The sequence below is a fragment of the Silene latifolia genome, chromosome Y (assembly GCF_048544455.1).
Source record: "Silene latifolia isolate original U9 population chromosome Y, ASM4854445v1, whole genome shotgun sequence".
NCBI classification, from domain to species: Eukaryota; Viridiplantae; Streptophyta; class Magnoliopsida; order Caryophyllales; family Caryophyllaceae; genus Silene; species Silene latifolia.
The window spans coordinates 85,458,820-85,478,917 of NC_133538.1; the positions used below are offsets into that span (position 1 = coordinate 85,458,820).

At 37.7% G+C, this 20,098-nt stretch overlaps 1 protein-coding gene across 1 annotated transcript in view; it reads left to right on the top strand.

Moving 5' to 3' along the window:
- Positions 1–235: 235 nt before the first annotated feature.
- Positions 236–20,098, top strand: part of LOC141628462 (uncharacterized) — a 71,388-nt gene continuing 51,525 nt past the window's right edge. The window contains exon 1 of the mRNA XM_074441604.1: positions 236–1,064. Coding sequence (XP_074297705.1) covers positions 236–1,064 — 829 coding nt within the window. The remainder of the gene's footprint in view (positions 1,065–20,098) is intronic.

The following is a 20,098-nucleotide window of genomic DNA, read 5'->3' on the forward strand; positions in this document are numbered from 1 at the left end:
CGAGCAACTTAAAGCCGAGATATTGCGGATATCGGGTTTCGATGAAGGGAGCATCCCTTTTAAATATCTTGGTATGCCAATCCAAACTACAAGGCTCAGGAAGCAAGATTGTGAGTGTCTTGTGGATAAAATTTGTGCAAGGATACATGGGTATGGGGCAAGAAAGTTCTCTTATGCAGGTAGGTTAGTCATAGTCAAGAGTGTGCTTAATTCTTTACACTCTTAATGGGCATCTATGTTTGTTCTCCCTAAAGGAATCATCAAAAGGATTGAAGCAGTTTGTAGGAATTTCCTATGGGATAACTCAGCAGACTACAGGAGAGCTACCCTAGTGGGATGGGACACAATTTGCAGACCTAAGGAGGAAGGTGGTTTGGGGATCAAAGACCAGGAAGTTTGGAATAAGGCAATGGTAGGAAGACTGGTGGACTGGGTTGCTACACAAAGAGACTCTATCTGGGTTAACTGGGTGCAAAGTAACTATCTTAAGGGACAGGCGTGGATGGAATACAAGCCTAGTTCGAACTCAAGTTGGGTATGGAGGAGAATATGCAAGGTTAAGGAAGAAATGAGGAATGGTTATGTTAATGGGGAGTGGAGTGTTCAACCAGGAGGATACTCTCCTGCTGGTTGTTATGCCTGGTTCAGAGGTACAAGGCCAAGAGTTCAGTGGGATAAGGCAGTTTGGAATGGATGGACAATCCCTAAACATCAATTTATGGGATGGATGGTTGCTCATAAGGCACTGAATACAGTAGAGAGGCTAGTCAGGTTTGGGGTGGTCATTGAGGAGAAATGCTACTTGTGTGGCATAGCTGATGAAACAATTGAGCACTTGTTCTGTGAGTGCATTTACAGTAGAAGAGTGGTGGTGGAGCTGAACAAGAACACTGCCTGGACTTTCCCTGTCAGGGATTTGGTTGAGTGGTGTAGTATTAGAGCAGGCACGGGGCTTCAGAAGGGAGTACAAAATGCCATAGTGATGAGCTTGATGTACCAGGTCTGGCAGCAGAGAAATAGAAGTAGGAATGAGATGAGTTTGCTTAGACCTGAAAGGGTGGCAGGTGCTATCTTGGAGAATATGAAATCAAGAGTTCGAACCCGGGAAAGAACAGTGTTGACTCTTGCAGAACGAGATTGGTTGACTAAAATGCATCTTATAGAATGATATCTCTTGTATGAACACCATAATGTAATTATTTTTTCATATTAATATATTTCTCACATTTCACCGAAAAAAAAAAATGTTTCCTTAAACAATAATTTCATCTAAGTAATAAAACAATTCGATCACTTAGACCGTATCTTATTTAATCAAATTATAATGAGATACGTAAATATTACTTCCAAAATCGTCCGTCAATTTTAAGTAATTTAATTAACCCGTATCGTCATACGATCAATTAAATAATCAATTAAGAGTGTTACTCTTTAGGTATGACCTAAGGGGATCAACTGATCACCACCGTCGCACGACAGTAATGTCAAACTCTAGTCAGCCAATCATTACCGATATCTGTGGAGCAGTTGACAGTAAAATATTACTTCCCACATGTATTCTTGAAAATGAGATTTAAACATGTGATCATCATGATCGACAGTTGTGATCGCATTATTGTCGGAGGACACATATTCCAACAATCTCCCACTTGTCATCGACAAGTGTGCGTCACCAATTCTCTTGTCCTATTACTATCTCCCACTCAATGCAAGGTGTCTTTCAGGTCGTACTTGCAAGTGATCATATCGAGAGTGGTTTCCTCGATCTGGAGAATAACTGATAGACCGGATTTATCTACCATAGATATCTTCCGAGCGTGGCGACGCATTTCCAGTTCATTACTCCTCGAGTAGCCCTGAGATATTTTTATAACCCTGACAAGGGGTGGACAATTCCTATCGCACTTATTCCCTTCGACTAGCCACAACCATCATAACCCAAAATATGCCCATTTGACCCCATTTACGAAGGTCGTAGTAACACAAATCAAAGTTAATCTAAAACTGTGCCATCTTAGGCGAACAGTCTTTAGTCAAAAGAATTGACTCATTAGAATATTATAGTATCTCTCACCACGACCAGGCTATATAAATTTGCCAGAACTCTATAAGCGGTCATAAGGCCCGACAAGATGTTCCTAACAGTCTGCCTATGTGATCGACTAGTCATCACACATGACTCCATGGCACTTGAACTTGCCATCAATCGCATCACATTCTAGTTACTTCGAGACGTCACCTCATGTAAGTAACTATGGGCGAATACAATGCTAATCCGTGTTCACTTTAACGGGGTTCAATTGTCTCTACAACCCGTTTGGATGTAACAAAGTATAAGATGAGTTAATAATAACTCAAACGACAAATGTTGACATTTCATCTGGGTAGTCAATACCATATTACAACCTTGTGATGTATATCGTAAGCGTGTAAACACTAGTCGATTGCAATAGAAGTTTAACATACCATGTGTGCATGTGTTCAAACTTCTTTAATTGCATTATTCTTTATATTCATGTTATCTCTCATAGCATGAACCTTACCAAGTACACATATAGGTTCCCAACCTTGGTTTGGGTTCTTTATCTTGAAAGAACTTTCTTGTTGTTTATCACATAACCAACGAATTTGTGGTGGATGATATAACTTGCACTGATCAAGTGTTCTACCATTTCGCAATGCACTAGGTATACGTTTTGCAGGGTCTTGCAACAATTGTCAAGATGATTAGCCTAGCACTTCTCATAAGTCCTAGCATATTAGAAAATATCAGTTTTGAGTAACTTCTTACTTCAACTAAGTATTTTTCAAAGCTTCTTATTTCTCCTTTTAGCTTGAATAGCTTAGGATTTTTTTAAATCCTTACGTGTGATCGAACTTCAATATGTGCAACCTCTTGGCAAATAATAGAGTGTTCTGTCCATCACTGGAATCGCTCATTAGTTCTCCTCGAGAATTCATGACGATTCTTCTATGGCTTGCCAATGATTCATCATGCTCTTATGGGATATGATTCATTATTGGACATGTGCATGATTATTCTAATGGCGGAAACATTAGTAACTAATAATCATGTGTTCAAACATTCTTAGGTTCAATGAACGACCATGACTGCTAATGGCAATTCCATTTTCATTGACATGAATAACCTACGTTTCTCGTTGATTCGATGTGTATATATCTCAATACCTATCCAACATCTCATGATGTGATTGGATTCATCATAGTCCATTTTCATCCAGAATTGAAAACTCAGATACTTCTTTGTGAAAGATAGTATTAGCTCGTCATTCTCAATGAGTAGTGAGTTATAAATTTTTACAAGATGATTTCTCCCACTAAATTCCATGTCTTCACATGATAATTTCCAACTCCCACTTAATTCCACATGTTTCGCAATTGATTACTCAATCGAAACATTTCAAGAATTAAAATATATTTTGCTTTGCCAAGTTATTAAGATAAACCATATATGTTCCCAGCATATCCTTTCAAAATACCTATTTAGAAAAGGTTTCAATCTTAAACTTATGGAAAGAGATTTTAATCTCTAACTCATTCATTTTATAATGATGCGTAGCAATGTCATTATTTAAATGTGAATTTCATTTAATATACGTACTTCTCAAAATACCCTTTTCTAGAAGGAGGTTTAACCATTTCATTTTCATAATGAGGTTAAGTAATGACACTAGCGTGGTTAACAATTAATTTAGCTTTTGTAGATATCGGCATATCTTTCTTTGCAACTTTTAGTCATAAATCACATTTATTTTTGAGGATGCAACTTTGTTTCATTTAGGCTCTTAAGTAAATATCAATATTGAAACTATTGGTCAAAAGTCGCTCATAAACTAGCCAAATCTCTTGTTAAGACTTTACATTAGTCATTCTTCTTCCAAAATTTTCTTTTGGTCTCCTCTTGTAGTTATCTTGAGAACATATTCTTTTGATTACTTCACTTGGTCTCTTTTGTCATGTAGATTTCATCTATTCGAGACCGTAGATCTCATCTATTCGTGTATACTATCTGTATAGGTATACAAATCATTCTTTCTTGCGTAGATCTCATTTACACAAGTATACAAATTTGCTTTGTGTTCTTTGTGTCTTCATTTTTATCCCCTTCTATATTTAGAATAAATACACTAGAGATTCAAAGATAGCTTATGAGACACAAATGATGATTTTGAAGTATAAGGAGGACTATCTCATAGGTTGACTAATAGTTTTAGATTTGATAATTGTACTTGGTGATTGACATTCCTTTAAGAGAGTTCATCAACTCAATCATCCCTTTTTAATTGATCATACACAAGCCTTAAGCTTGTGGACATATAATGAATTTCATCATTATAGTTGTCTATTAGATCACTTTAAGTGGATGATCATATGTTTCTATGAGCAAGTATATTAAGACGAATTTTTAGAACACGGAAAAATACGATAAAACGGGTGACTTGGGTTGCAAACCAAGCCACCATAATCCAAAATACAACAATTGTTTAAAAGGATCAAATATTTCCATGTCGAACACGGAAATCAAAAGATTCTAAAAATCCGAAACATAAATTAAAATAAGACAATAAAAAGTCAAGCTTCATGGAAGCTACTCCTAGCTTCTTGATGATTTCTCAAGCTTGCTTTTCCTTTCCCTTGTCCTTGCTTGGTGGAGGCCCTATTTACAATAAAAGGGGATACATTATCACAACTTTGTATCAAAATACCATAGTTGAATTAGAAACATAAAAGAAGGGATAGTCATTTACCTACTGGAGTGATCTTTCCAGCTTTGATGTCACCAAGATACTTGGAACAATTTCTTTTCCAATGTCCAATACCATTACAATAATGGCATTTATCAAGACGACCCTTCTTGATCTTGGAAGTGCTAGCTTCAAAAGTCTTAGCCTTGGTGAAAGTGGGAGCTTACTTCCTACCCTTCTTCCCATTCTTCTTGAATTTCCCCTTGCTCTTGGTGCTTATGTTAAGCACATCCTTAGGTGGGTTAACATTTAACCCCATTTCTCTTTCGGCTTGCATAAGTAACTTGTGCAACTCTTCAAGAGACACGTCCTTGTCTTGCATGTTAAAATTCACCCGGAATTTAACATATGCCTTGACTTTGGATAAGGAGTGTAGAATCCTATCTACAATGAGCTCTTTGGGGATTTCAACCTTTTGAATCTTCAAATTCTCGACTAGCTCCATTAATTTGAGCACGTGAGGGCTAACCTTTTGGCCCTCCTTAAAGTCGAGATCAAAGAATGCCGCGGCCGCCTCATATTGGACGATCCGCGGAGTTTGTGAAAACATTGTCACAAGCTTGGAATAGATTTCATTAGCGGTGCCCATTTTAAAGGCTCTCCTTTGGAGATCCCTCTCCATCGCAACGATTAACACATTTTTCATTGCGGCGGACTCCTTGTGGTAAGCCTCATATGCTTCCCTAGTAGCGGCACTCGACCTAGCATTAGGTTCGGGTGTAGAGGCCTCGGTGAGGTAACGAAGCTTGTCGTCACCTTGGGCGGCTAATTTGAGTTGGGCATCCCAATCGGAGAAATTTGACCCATTCTTTTCAAGTTTAAAACGATCCATGAAGGATCGGAGCCATGAAGTATTAGTGAGAGGTGTGGCGTTGGTGTTTGGAGCGGCCATTGGTTATGAGAAATAAGAGTGGTCTACAAAACAAAATAGAAGGAATAAAACATATGTCGTTTTCAAAATAATAACACTCGTAAAAATTTAATTTAAACAAGTTTTATTGCATTTATCTAGTGACCTCTACCCAACTTCATAAATGATTCCAAGACCCAAATTCATATCAACTTAGGGCACGGTGTGCCGAAATACCCTTTATTAACATAACTTAATGGATTAATCTTTTAATCGATTCTACTTTTAGAACTCTTGGTCGATAAAATTACATTAATATTTATCTCTAGCCCGAAACACATCCGGAAATCGTCGTGAATACTTTTGTTGAGCTCAACCCAAATTTCGAATAAATGTGTCCATGATCCAAACTCATATCAACTTAGGCCACGGTGTGCTGAAATACCCCTCATTAATATAAATTCGGTGGATAGACATTTATCACCCACTTCCCCTACGTAACAAGGTTTGTACCCCGGTGTGGCCGAGTGCACTCCCTCACGAAATAGGTTTTCATGGTTTCTACTTTTTGGTAAGGCTATATCTCAATTGTTTATTTTAAGCGAGAGGTCATGTCAATTTATTATCTATCACGTTTTAAGTGAACTAAAGCGGTGAAATACGATAATTGTAATTGACACGGTCGAAATACTCGATTAAATGAAAATGCATGTTTTAGTTATGGCGATATAGCGATGCAAGCAACATATAAATAAAATGCAAAGCATAAATTAAATCCTAGTATGGCCTTCCTAAAATAGAAAATCTAATTAACTATTTTACATATTCGGAAACCAACTCCATTGGTCCCTTGAACTTCGGTTTTTGGCACGCAACTCGAGGTAACACCGTCTTTAATGGATCGCCTTCTCGAGTGACACCGTCTTCAAGGATCTCCGGAATAAATAAATTACATAACAAATTACATAATTTACTATTATACATTTGTAATTAAAATAAAAATAAATCTATTAAATTACAAAACGGTGATAAGAGATCACAATAAATTACAACCGAATCGATATTCCCATACATTTCGGGTAATACCAAATAAAAACTAAGGCCATACTATGTAAAAATTACATAAAATAAACTTATGACAATCATAAATAAAATGCAGCATTATAATATGTATGAACATGCCCAATTTTATGCTAAATCGCCTTTAAAGAGCCAATATCGTATATTAAACGGTTTTTACGGATTTGCGTGATTCAACCTTTTAAAATCACAATAAATTACATAAATTCACATTTATGTATTAGTTAATTACCCTAACCATCTTAGGACTCAAAATTAGTCTCCACTAACATATTGACTATAATTAACTTTATATCTCTTAATATTGTTCATAAAAGGACTTAAAATTACAATAAAGGCCATAAACTTCAAATAAATCATAAAAATTTCAAATAAATTCAAAATTTGAAATTTAAAATCATGAACATTATGTAAAAATACCATGATACTCATAATTTTCAAAAAAAAAAACTTAGGTCAAAAATTTCGAAATTTATCGCGAAAAACAATGTTGCGGTTTATCGGATTTATCAATTATAACCATAAAAACATGAGAAAAATTATATTTATCAACTTTTCAATTTTAGATCTGAAATATATGATAAAATACAACATGTGACATTTTTCCTTAGTCATGAAGAATGTTTTAGAAATTTATACTAATTAAAGTCACTATTTATGTTATTTTTCATCAAAAATTCATAAATCATGCATAAAGACATCATTATAGCCAATTATTTTACACACATCTTGTAAAATTTCATGTCACAACATACTAAATTTCTATGACCAGATTCGAAATATTACTCATATTAACCTATTTTTCATTTAAATTCGATGTTTATCACAAAAAATCCATATTTCGATCATAAGAACTCAAAAAATACGAAAATTTACAGGTCATGTAAATAAAATATATGTGAAAATATATCCAAAAACCACTGGAAAAATCGAAGTTTAGATAATTTTAGTCCAAAAATGACATTTTTATCATAAAATCACATTTTAATGCCATTATTATATAAAATGAACAATAAAAATCCATAAATTAACCAAAATATTCTAAATACATTTTAGGACCAGAAACTATAACATGCATAATTGATTTCTTGATATATCATAATAAACACAAATTTATATGTTTTATGTGTTAATCGTATAACTCAGAAAAACTATAACCGATTTGCATGCAAACAACCTAAGGCTCTAGATACCGCTTGTTAGAAATCTATATCTCATTATACTCAACATATTCATATATGTTTCAATTTAATTTAGTCATAAAATTAATTAGATCTTATGCATGCAAACATAAGTAAATATAGAGAAGAAATCATCATTCTTACATTGGAAATTTCGGATTATTGGGCACCAATGAGTTCTCCTACTCACTTGTTCTTGAGCTCTCCTAAAATGGATGAACAAAGATTCAAGAGTATAATCTCTCCCAAGGAATAATACCCAAGATAACCTCTTAATAAGATTAATATTATTAATACTAGAACAATATTAATCTAAATAAAATTGACCCAAAAATATTGATTTTGGTCTCTTAACTTCGGTTAAGAGAAGGGAGAAGAATAAGTAATTTTTATCCCTCTAAAACTCTATATTTTAGATGATAGAATGAATGAATAATACACTACTCTTTTCATGTAGTGTATAAGGTGAATAATTGAGAAAACCCTTTGGTCTCTTTCACTAGGAAAACCGGGTAGGGTGGGGTGGCTTTGGCCAATGCATGATCAAGGTGCTCTTCACAAAAACAACTAGGTTTGCATGGCTAGGTATTAGGTTAAATGATTATGTTTTCCACTTAATTAATCAACACAATATTTATCCTAATACACCCTCTATTTCGGTCCATTTAAGATAAAATAGATTCCATTTTATCTTTGTCAATTTGTCACATGTCACAAGTCATGTAAAATTGTTTTGCATTTTTAACATATTAAAAATCAACGCATTAATAAAAATACGTCATGTACAAAATCGACTTAGTAATTCATAATTACTTGTACCAAAATAATTTACCAATTATAAATCACAACATCTTGTATTTATAATAAATAATTCATTAAAATGCAATTGTTTCCTTAAACAATAATTTCATCTAAGTAATAAAACAATTCGATCACTTAGACCGTATCTTATTTAATCAAATTATAATGAGATACGTAAATATTACTTCCAAAATCGTCCGTCAATTTTAAGTAATTTAGTTAACTCGTATCGTCATAGGATCAATTAAATAATCAATTAAGAGTGTTACCCTTTAGGTATGACCTAAGGGGATCAACTGATCACCACCGTCGCACGACAGTAATATCAAACTCTACTCAGCCAATCATTACCGATATGTGTGGACAAGTGGACATTAAAATATTACTTCCCACATGTATTCTTTAAAATGAGGTTTAAACATGTGATCATCATGATCGACAGTTGTGATCGCATTATTGTCGGAGGACACATATTCCAACAGTGACGTCTCGAAGTGACTAGAGTGTGATGCGATTGATGGCAAGTTCAAGTGCCATAGAGTCATATGGGATGACTAGTCGATCACATAGGCAGACTGTATGGGACACTCTGTCGGGCAGTGACCGCTTATAGAGTTATGGTAATTTTTATAAAGCCTGGTCATGGCAAGAGGTACTATAGTATTCTTTAGAGTCAATTCTTTGACTAGAGACTGTTCGCCCAAGGTGGCACAGTTTCTAAATGACTTTGATTTATGCTCTACGATTTTCGTAACTGAGGTCAAATGGGCATCTTTTGGGTCATCATGAGCTGTGGCTATTCAAAGGGAATAGTGCGATAGGAATTGTCCACCTCCTTTTCAGGGTTATCTTAAATCTCAGGGCCACTCGAGGAGTAGTGAACTGAAAATGCGTGGCCACACTCGAAATGTATCTACGGTAGATAATTCCGGTTAGACAGTTACTCTCCAGATCGAGGAAACCACTCAAGATATGATCAAATGCAAGTACGACCTGCAAGACACCTTGCATTGAGTGGGAGATTGTAATAGGACAAGAGAATTGGTGACGCACACTTGTCTCGGACAAGTGAGAGATTGTTGGAGTATGTGTCCTCAATAATAGTGCGATCACATTATTAAGTCTCATAATAAGAATACATAAGGGATGATTCAATTATATAGTCAACTGATCAACATTAATCGGTAATGATTGGCTAACTCCTTAAGGTCACACCTATAGGATGATTCCCAAACTGTAAAGTTGATTAATCGTATATTGATACGAATTAATTAAATCTTTAAATTGAACAAATTTATTTATAAAGTGAGAATTATATATCTTATTGTAATGTGATTAAATAAGATTCAATTTAGTAATTAATTTGTTATATTACTAAAATTGATTAAAGTTTATGAAACATTTGAGATAAAAGTAATTGGTTAGTTATAATTACAAGATATTGTAGATTATATTAACTAGACTTAATGTGACCCATTTTATATACATGTAAGTGTGAATTACTTGTTAATTTGTGAAATGTAATTTATTGAATATATAATGATATTTAATTTGTTAAATATGCATTATTATGCCTAATGACATGTTACATGTTGATGCGTGTCTTTTATATGATGTTTTACATCCCATTTTACACGCATTTCAGAGCTCATTCATGTAGTTTATGCTGCATTTCGCCCTATTTCCGTCTACTTCCGTATTTTGTACATTATTGCGAAATGTGAAGAATCCAAATGGAAATCGAGCCAAATCCGCCCCAGTATCTCGCATTGCATATGACGTGAAGCATTCACACGAGGAACGAGCTTGGTACGCAATTCAAGGCCCAAAAGACAAGTCCACGAAAATATGAAGTCTAGTAGCGACTTGATCAGTCGATCGACCAGCTCCATCGATCGATCGACCAACCATCGAGTCCCGAAGCTCTTGTTTCTTTGAAGACCATCGATCGACCGATCCTATCGATCGATCGACCAAGACGCTATTCCAGACGAGAATTAAAAGATCGAGATTTATCAAGCCCACTAGTTACTAGGTTTAGGAATTATGTTACGTATACTCTCTTTATAACGTAACCTAATTCATTCATTTATCATCAAGTTTTGTTCGAGAAATTCATCGAGTTTGACATTAGCTTTCATAATTTAGGGTTTGGATTATTGTTGAGCATTGGATTTTCAGTTCTTATTCCTAATCTTTCCTCTGCAATATCGGTATTCTACTGCCCTAATTTTAGTTCTTCTTTATTTTCATTAGTATAGAATTGATAGTTAGATTCCCGCAACCAATTTTATCATTTATGTTAATTGCTTATTTTATCGTTTCAAGCATGAATTCAGTAATTCTTATCGTTAATGTTATTGCTTTTACCCTTAGCATGAGTAGCTAGATTATTTGTGCTAGGATGTAGGCGAATTTTAGCGTAGGCGGCAAAGTATTGAACATGGCCTGATTCGCGTGTCAGTCGATCGACTGACATTCTCGGTCGATCGACTGACCTCGTGAGGTTACCCTTCGTTTTAATTGGTTTTAATGTTGTATTTAACAAATCGAATGCATGCGACTAGTTAGATACTTAATTTATGACAAACCCATTAGATCGAAAGATATGGTAAGTTATTTGATCACCAATTAAATCGACTAAACTGTGCTGAGATCGAAAGATAGGTATAGTTTAGACCGTTAGTCGCTTTTCAAGACAAGAGTCAGTATTAGTGATATTAGGGACCTATAGCGAGATCGAAAGATGCTATTTGTTAAGAGTGGACCGAGAGGACCTCTTGTTTCCTGCCTCACTTGTGTTCTATTTAGACCTGTTTAGTATGCTGCCGCCGAAGCTTTAATGAACCGACCATCCTAGTACCCCTTCTTTATCTGTTTAATCCGTCCTTTTAGTTTACTGTTTTTACTCTTAGCTTTAGATCAAATCAACTCAACCCCCACAATTGTTACTTTAGACTGAATTTAAATCAACTAGAATTTACATCTGCCTCTCTGTGGTTCGACCCGACTGCCGCTTGCTATAGTTGTAGTTGGAAATTATAAATCTTATTTTTGACACCTCACGACGGGTATCAAATTTTGGCGCCATTGCCGGGGAGGCAATAGTCCTAATTTTAGTTGTTTTAATTTTAGTCTTTCTTAGTTTAAGGGACTTATGTTCCTTAAACTCTTCTTATATTCTTTTTGTAGTTTCTTCTTATGCGCAGGTCACAGGGTGGTGAACTAGTACCATTTGATCCTGAGATAGAGAAATCTTTGCGCGAGTTGAGACGAACACAAAGGGTATTACCGACAGAGGAAGAGCTGAGTACTCTGTCAAGCTATTACGAGAACGAGTTGTTCGAAGAAGACCCACAGTCTTCACCCGTTTCCACTTCTTCAGCCGAGACAGTTACTTCTCCAGAAATTCCAGTCATGGCCGAGGAAGCGAGTATAGCTAGTCATTCTGAGCCGACAGCTTAAAACTTATATAAGGGGTTCGAACTACAAGGAGATGCCAGGAAGTTCGAACCAAAGCCTTCATACATTAACATGGTTGAGAGAAACCGATTCGGGGAGCTGCAAATGAAGATGCGGCTAAGCATATGGAGACCTTTATTGATTCTTTGTTGTTCCATACCCCCACCACCACCGGCGTGACTCGGACCAGATCAAGGAGACCATGTTTATCTTCTCCCTTCGTGATGCTGCAAGGGAGTGGTATAGAGATCTGGACCGAGCCGTTCATGGGATTACTGATTGGAATTCCTTGGCATTGGCATTCTACAAGAAGTACTTTTCTGCTTCTAAGACGATTGCTATTAGAGCCCAAATCACAAGTTTCAAACAAGGGCCGGATGAGAACTTCCACGAGGCATGGGTCCGATTTAAGAAGCTGGTATGAACTATACCGCACCATGGGTTCGAAAAATGGAGCTTGTGCAATCATTTCTATAATGGGTTGTACGACGATCAGAGGGCCATTTTGGATGCTGCAGCCAATGGCCGATTTGCTGAGAATTTGGGAGCAACCAAGGGGTGGAAGATCATTGACGATCTAGCCACCCACAAGGCTGAGTATGGTAATTTTAGAGGGAACCAGAGGAGAGCTGCTGAATCTTCCTCTGTTGCTGCGCTTGAAGCTCTTACTGCAAGATTTGACAAGTATGAACTAGGAGGAGTTTCTAAAGGTGGGATGTACCAAGTAAATGCTGTGTCAGACGGTCCTTTTGTCTGCGAAAGGTGTGGAGCTGAGGGACACGTTTCGAAGAATTGTCCTAGTCCCTTTGAGTCTTGTGCTGCCTTTCAACACTATAGGCAGACAAACACCTACTATGAGCCGAATGCCCACCCAAACTTGAGTTGGAGGAGCCAAAATGTCCTGAATCCAACTCAACCTCCGCCGCAGCAGCAACCTTATGTACCTCCTCATCAAAAGCAACAACAATATCAGAAACCTCCCTATGTGCCGCAGCGGAACAATCGCGAATTGCAATTTTCCGAGCTTAAGAACTTGTTGCTAAAGGAGTCCCAAGCAAGAGAGGCCGGGATGAAGCTACTAGAGAGCCAAATTGCTCAATTGGCTAGCAAAAGTAACACTCAAGCTCCCGGACACTTGCCTACTCAAACTGACCAAAAGGAGACCTTAAATGCCATCACTTTGAGGAGTGGGTCCACCCTTGAGGGACCTGCCATGGTCGAGGACGCTGTTGAAAAAGATGAGCCGGAAACAAGTCAAAAGAAAGCTTCAACGAATAAATCAAAGAAACAGGCGTCTACCAGGTATATCAGTCGATTGACTGATACACCCGGTCGATCAACTGATACACGGGTTACAGGAGCTTCGTGGAATTGTACACAACGGTCGATCGACTGAGGACAGTGGTCGATCGACCAAGGATACTGCTGATAGCAAGATTTTTCGTCCTCCGATGCCCGATAACTTGAGGGACCATTTGTTTCGAGGCACGACAACCCCGAAGGTGTTAGGACGAGACCCGAGTGCTGATGGGTCCGTCCCGATTCCGAAGTTTGACCCAATGACGGTCAATGGCTCACATTTGAGACGGTCTGAGGAGGGTTCAAGTTTCAACAAGGAGAAAGCAGTGGACTTCCAGCCTAAGTCCACGGATGCCGGCACGCGCGATTTAGAGGAGAGGGCTAAGGTACTTCTTACAGCCCCATATCCGGAGAGACTAGTGCCGACAAAAGGAATGTATCTTTCGAGTAAGTTTGAGAAAGTTATTCGTAGCTTGAATGTTCAGGTACCCTTCCTTGAGTTAGTTAACCAAGTGCCAGCATACACTAAATTTATGAAACAGCTATTGTCAAAGAAAAAGTCGCTTGAACATGTCCACACTGTCGCTTTAACTAAAGAGTCTTGCTCTGACTTGTCCCACACTGCACCTCATAAGCTAGAGGACCCGGGTAGCTTTTATGTTCCTTGTAATATAGGTACCTTCTCTATTGAGAAGGCATTATGTGACCTAGGAGCCAGTATAAGCGTCATGCCTTTGAGTCTAGCTAGGAAGCTTAAATTGACTAGGTTCGCGGTGACAGACATGACAGTTCAGATGGCTGACCGATCTGCGGTCCAGCCAATAGGAGTCTTAGAGGACATCCCTGTCCAAATAGGGAAGTTCTTTTTCCCCGTCGACTTTGTTGTACTTGACATGCCTAAGGATGCTCATATACCCATTATTTTGGGTAGGCCATTTCGCACACTTTCTTTGGTTCGATCATAGATGTCGGTCTAGGAACCTTGACTTTCAAGGTAGGCAAGCACTCTATTGTTTTTGCCCAACCGGCTAAGAAAAAGGACCTCATGTGGCCGGTGACTTGTAACACGGTTTACGAAAAGAAATCGTACTTTGTGCTTCCCGACTTACTCTCTATTACTACTCCGTGCTAACCCCTCCGCCCCAGTTGGGAGCAAAAGGGAGGAAGAATCTGTTGTTTTTTAGATGTTGCGGGAGTTGGTTTGGGGAAGGAAGAGTGCAGTCACTCTAGGCTGCGAAGAAACCGATCATTCAAAGAGGAGGTCTTGGATGTCCGAGCTATGGAATTAATGAAGTTGTTGATGACGAGCGGTTAAAGCCGAGAAAGTCGATTTGGATTCGACAAGCCCGAAGAGATCCTTGATCGGGAGATGATGAGAGTGTTGATCCGTTGAGCCATACGGACGTGGAAGCTAGGAAGGGTGCAGCTGCTCAAATAAGCACCATTGAGGCTACCTCTAGTAGCCAGAAGCCGACAAAGTGGGCCATACCGTGGTCCTTCTTGATCAACTATTAGTTGATCGAGCTCGTTATAAACTTCATTTTATTTGCTTTTGTTAAAGACAATTTTTATTGCTTTTGTGTGCGCGAAAACTTCGCATTTTATTTCGCTTGCTTAGGATTTTTAAGTACTTTAGACTTTATTCTGGGTTTTGCGCAATTTTGGGCGCGTATCATTGTGCATTTGCAGGTTTTTAGACCTTATTTGCTCAAGTTATTGAGCAAATACGAAGAAGTAAGGAGTACAAAGAAGATACTTTCGGATCGATCGCTTAATTGGTCGATCGACCGAAGTTGCGCTTTCCGGGAGCTTGTTCTGTTCATCCGTCGATCGACTGCCCCTTTTGGTCGATCGACCGAAGACACTGCTGTACCTATTCACGACCGCTCCCCTGCTGTGTTTGGTCGATTTACGGACTTAAGGGAGTTTTCTACTCCACTTTATTTTCCGTCCATTTCTTTATTTCTTCTATAGTCTCATTTGTGCACAATTTTACAGCTTCAAAATTGTTTTCTCGGTAGTATGCGTAGTTTTATTTGTCTTTCAGGTACCTATTAGTAGCATCAAGCCTCTTTGAAACCTCCTAGCTCACGCTGGTTTGGGGAGGTTTCCTTTGATGCGCTTAAAGTCTTGTAAGTTCCCAATTTCCACTTCACGTCATGTTTATTTATTTCAATATACGCAAATTCCCATTTCTCTTTTCTTCATTACATGATTTTACACAATGGGGACATTGTGCGATTTGGTTTGGGGAAGGGTTTTGCGTCGCATATCATTTGCTTGCATTCACGTTTAATTTTGTCTTGCATTGTTTTATTTCATTTCTCTTATATATACAAAAAAATTCAAAAAAATTGAAAAAATTGAAAAAATTTCAAAAAATGCACGTTTATTTTAGCATATAGGTCGAGTCGGAACGGTAGTATTTCAAGGATGATATTGCATTTTGCACCTGTTTTGCCTGAGCCTTGCTTATCATCATGTTATTAGTGGAATCATAATTGCATATCTACGAGTTTTCGTTAAATTATTTGCTGGACTTGAGACTTGACTTAGAAAATTGGCAAACTACATCATATATTCTGAGAATTAGAGCCTATAACTGGTGACATCTCTGACCGGTTTATTTAGGAATGTGAGTAGTACTCCTTATGAGGCATGTCACATAAATGTGCATAAATATGAACTTAATCTGCTTAATACCTGCACGCATTCGGTCTGTGGTTAGTTGACACATGTGGTAGAGGTTTCCCTTTTCTCATTTTGCCCATAAACTCCACACTGCCAAAAATATCCCTTTTTTGTCCCATTTACTACATCCTACATTTAGCCTGTCCTTTATCAAGCTAGTAGTCTGTGTTCTTGGGGTTGTTACTCGTTTTTGGTGGCATATGCTCATGTTTGAGATAATATTGGGAAGATAAAATGAAGGAGGAAAAAGAAAAAGAAAGAAAAAATAATCGAAAAAATAATTCGAAAAAGAAAAAAGAGTTCTGTACTGTTTCAGCAGTCGATCGACTGCCCCTATAGGTCCATCGACTGGGGTCCGAGAAGGAAATCAATTCGCATAATTCAATCTTTATCTTTTGGCGATTTTTGCTCCCATGTTTTATTCTTACCTCATGGGGAGTTAGTTGATTACTTGTATCTCCGGAAATTGTGAGATTTGTGCTTGCTATAGCACCGTTTCGTTTGATTATGAGCAAGAAGTTGGATGTTGCCATTTGGTTCCGTTTTGGTACTAGCTTGATCACCTGTACCTCCACTTTTCCATAAATGTTTTGCCTCTTCTTACACATACCTCACATATCCACATATATACCTTGGCATGTGTCATGGTCTCTTGTTGGTTGGAATGCGTATGTACGGTTGTAGAGATCATTTTCATATTAGATTGCAGGCATGTTCTTATAGGTCGTAGTTAGGTGAGAGTCCCTACAAAATTACTTCTTTCTATCTTATACATTATTCACCTGTGCTCATTTGTGTGATTTGAGCGACCCGTGAGAGTCCAATTTGATAAGTCTCTGCAGTTGACGGTTCAGCAGTTTTTAACGACTCCATAACTCGTTTGCATGATTCATTTGCTAATTGTTTGTTGGTTGTGCATTAAAATGGTTTAGGCTTTACATGTTGCATTTCGCTCTGAGATTGAACTCGTTCCATTAGGTCATTAGATCGAGTCTAGTTCTTGCTTGGGGACAAGCAAGGGTTTGGTTTGAGGAAGTTTGATGCGTGTCTTTTATATGATGTTTTACATCCCATTTTACACGCATTTCAGAGCTCATTCATGTAGTTTATGCTGCATTTCGCCCTATTTCCGTCTACTTCAGTTTTTTTTACATTATTGCAGAAATGTGAAGAATCCAGCGGAAATCGAGCCAAGTCCGCCCCCGAGTATCTCGGATTGCATATGACGTGAAGCATTCACCTGAGGAACGAGCTTGGTGCGCTATTCAAGGCCCAAAAGACAAGTCCACGAGAAATATGAAGTCTAGTAGCAGCTTGATCAGTCGATCGACCACTCCATCGATCGATCGACCAACCATCGGTCCCGAGAAGCTCTTTTTGTTTTGAAGACCGATCGATCGACCGATCCTATCGATCGATCGACCAAGACGCTATTCATTTAGAATTAAAAGATCGAGATTTATCAAGCCCACTAGTTACTAGGTTTAGGAATTATGTTACGTATACTCTCTTTATAACGTAACCTAATTCATTCAGTTTATCATCAAGTTTTGTTCAGAAATTCATCAGTTTGACATTAGCTTTCATAATTTAGGGTTTGGATTATTGTTGAGCATTGGATTTTCAGTTCTTATTCCTAATTTTTCCTCTGCAATCTCGGTATTCTACTGCCCTAATTTTAGTTCTTCTTTATTTTCATTAGTATAGAATTGATAGTTAGATTCCCGCAACCAATTTTATCGTTTATGTTAATTGCTTATTTTATTGTTTCAAGCATGAATTCAGTAATTCTTATCGTTAATGTTATTGCTTTTACCCTTAGCATGAGTAGCTAGATTATTTGTGCTAGGATGTAGGCGAATTTTAGCGTAGGCGGCAAAGTATTGAACACGGCCTGATTCGCGTGTCAGTCGATCGACTGACATTCTCGGTCGATCGACTGACCTCGTGAGGTTACCCTTCGTTTTAATTGATTTTAATGTTGTATTTAACAAATTGAATGCATGCGACTAGTTAGATACTTAATTTATGACAAACCCATTAGATCGAAAGATAGGGTAAGTTATTTGATCACCAATTAAATCAACTAAACTGTGCTGAGATCGAAAGATAGGTATAGTTTAGACCGTTAGTCGCTTTTCAGGACGAGAGTCAGTATTAGTGATATTAGGGACCTATAGCGAGATTGAAAGATGCTATTTGTTAAGAGTGGACCGAGAGGACCTCTTGTTTCCCGCCTCAGTTGTGTTTGATTTAGACCTGTTTAGTATGCTGTCGCCGAAGCTTTAATGAACCGACCATCCTAGTACCCCTTCTTTATCTGTTTAATCCGTCTTTTTAGTTTACTGTTTTTACTCTTAGCTTTAGATCAAATCAACTCAACCCCCACAATTGTTACTTTAGACTGAATTTAAATCAACTAGAATTTACATCTGCCTCCCTGTGGTTCGACCCGACTGCCGCTTGCTATAGTTGTAGTTGGAAATTATAAATCTTATTTTTGACACCTCACGACGGGTATCACATGTCACATGTCACAACATATTACAAATGAAAAATACAAAGATAATATGAAGTCCATTTTAAGTCATGTGCACCGGTTTTAGTGGGTTATTTTAGAGTGTTGATAGTTGTTGTTTTTAATATTAAAAAATAGAAACACTATAATTACCTAAGGATGATAGATCCCTAACTATGGCTTTGAGAAGGCGAAAAGAAAAAGACCACTCACCCTTACCCATGAAAAACCGGTTGCCCTATGCTAAAAGAGGAAGAGGTTCTCATATTTTACATTATTCTTATTCCAATTTTTATGCTCATCTCTTTTTCTCTCTACATAAAACTTGTTCAAAATTCTAAGATTTCAATAATATTACTAGTGTAGTAATAATAATATTAGAATTATTATTTAAGGTTACTAATACATATTATCTAGTTAGTAATTGTATTAGTGTTTGGGTTAGTCTTGGGTGCAACTAAGAGGAGTGTCTCTATACATGAGACTTGAAGATCTTGGAGGATCATTCCAAATGTATTGAGCTCAAGAACAAGTGAAGGTAGGAGACCTTACTTGTGCCCCAAAAATTCAAACCATAAACAATGTAAGAAATGTGATTTTCTCCTTATTTTTGTTCATTTTGTTATGCATGCAACTAGATCCACTCCTATATAAATTATAGGTAATTTATAAAATGATTGGATGAGTCTAATATGGATATATGAACCTAACAGATATCGCACATCAGTTAGGATGCCCATGTGACACCTCCATACTCCAAGTGCCTTACCAGGACCACTCAGGTATAAAGCTGTCACCATCTCGGTTTCCCGAGGCAATGATAATCAAAGACAATAAAGAAAAAACATTTAAATAGTATAAAGTTTAAGTGAGTAAATACAATCCAAAACCAACTGCCAAAATACGGTTTACATGATCTCAAAACACTGTCTAAAGAAACTATCAAAACTACAGCGGAAGACTCTATCATCTGATGGCGACACATCCCAGCTATCCCATGTATCTTGACTCATACCTGCTCAACAAATGCTCACCATCCCCGAATGGATCACCACAGTTTTTAAAACAATTAAACGGGGTCAGTACTAATCACACAATTTACATAACTCAACAAAACAACACACAACACAGCTCAATCATCACAGATATACTCCGAACTCCATCACCAACTCCACCATACTGACTACACACTAAAGTGTTTAGCCCTGCCAGAGTACCCATCGCAACAGGTTACTCCTCGCCGCCAGTGGGGGACCGCATCCGTTCCCACCTAAGCCTCGCTCATCTCCGTCAAGCAATATACCCAAATCCATTAATGTGCACATCCTTTCTGTGGCGGGTTCCACAGAAGGCGAATCATGGGCGTGAAGCCACTCCCGCAAGTGACTCCACTCAGCCAGGGACGCACCCCGAAGAACACAGACAGATACAATCACACACAACTACTAAT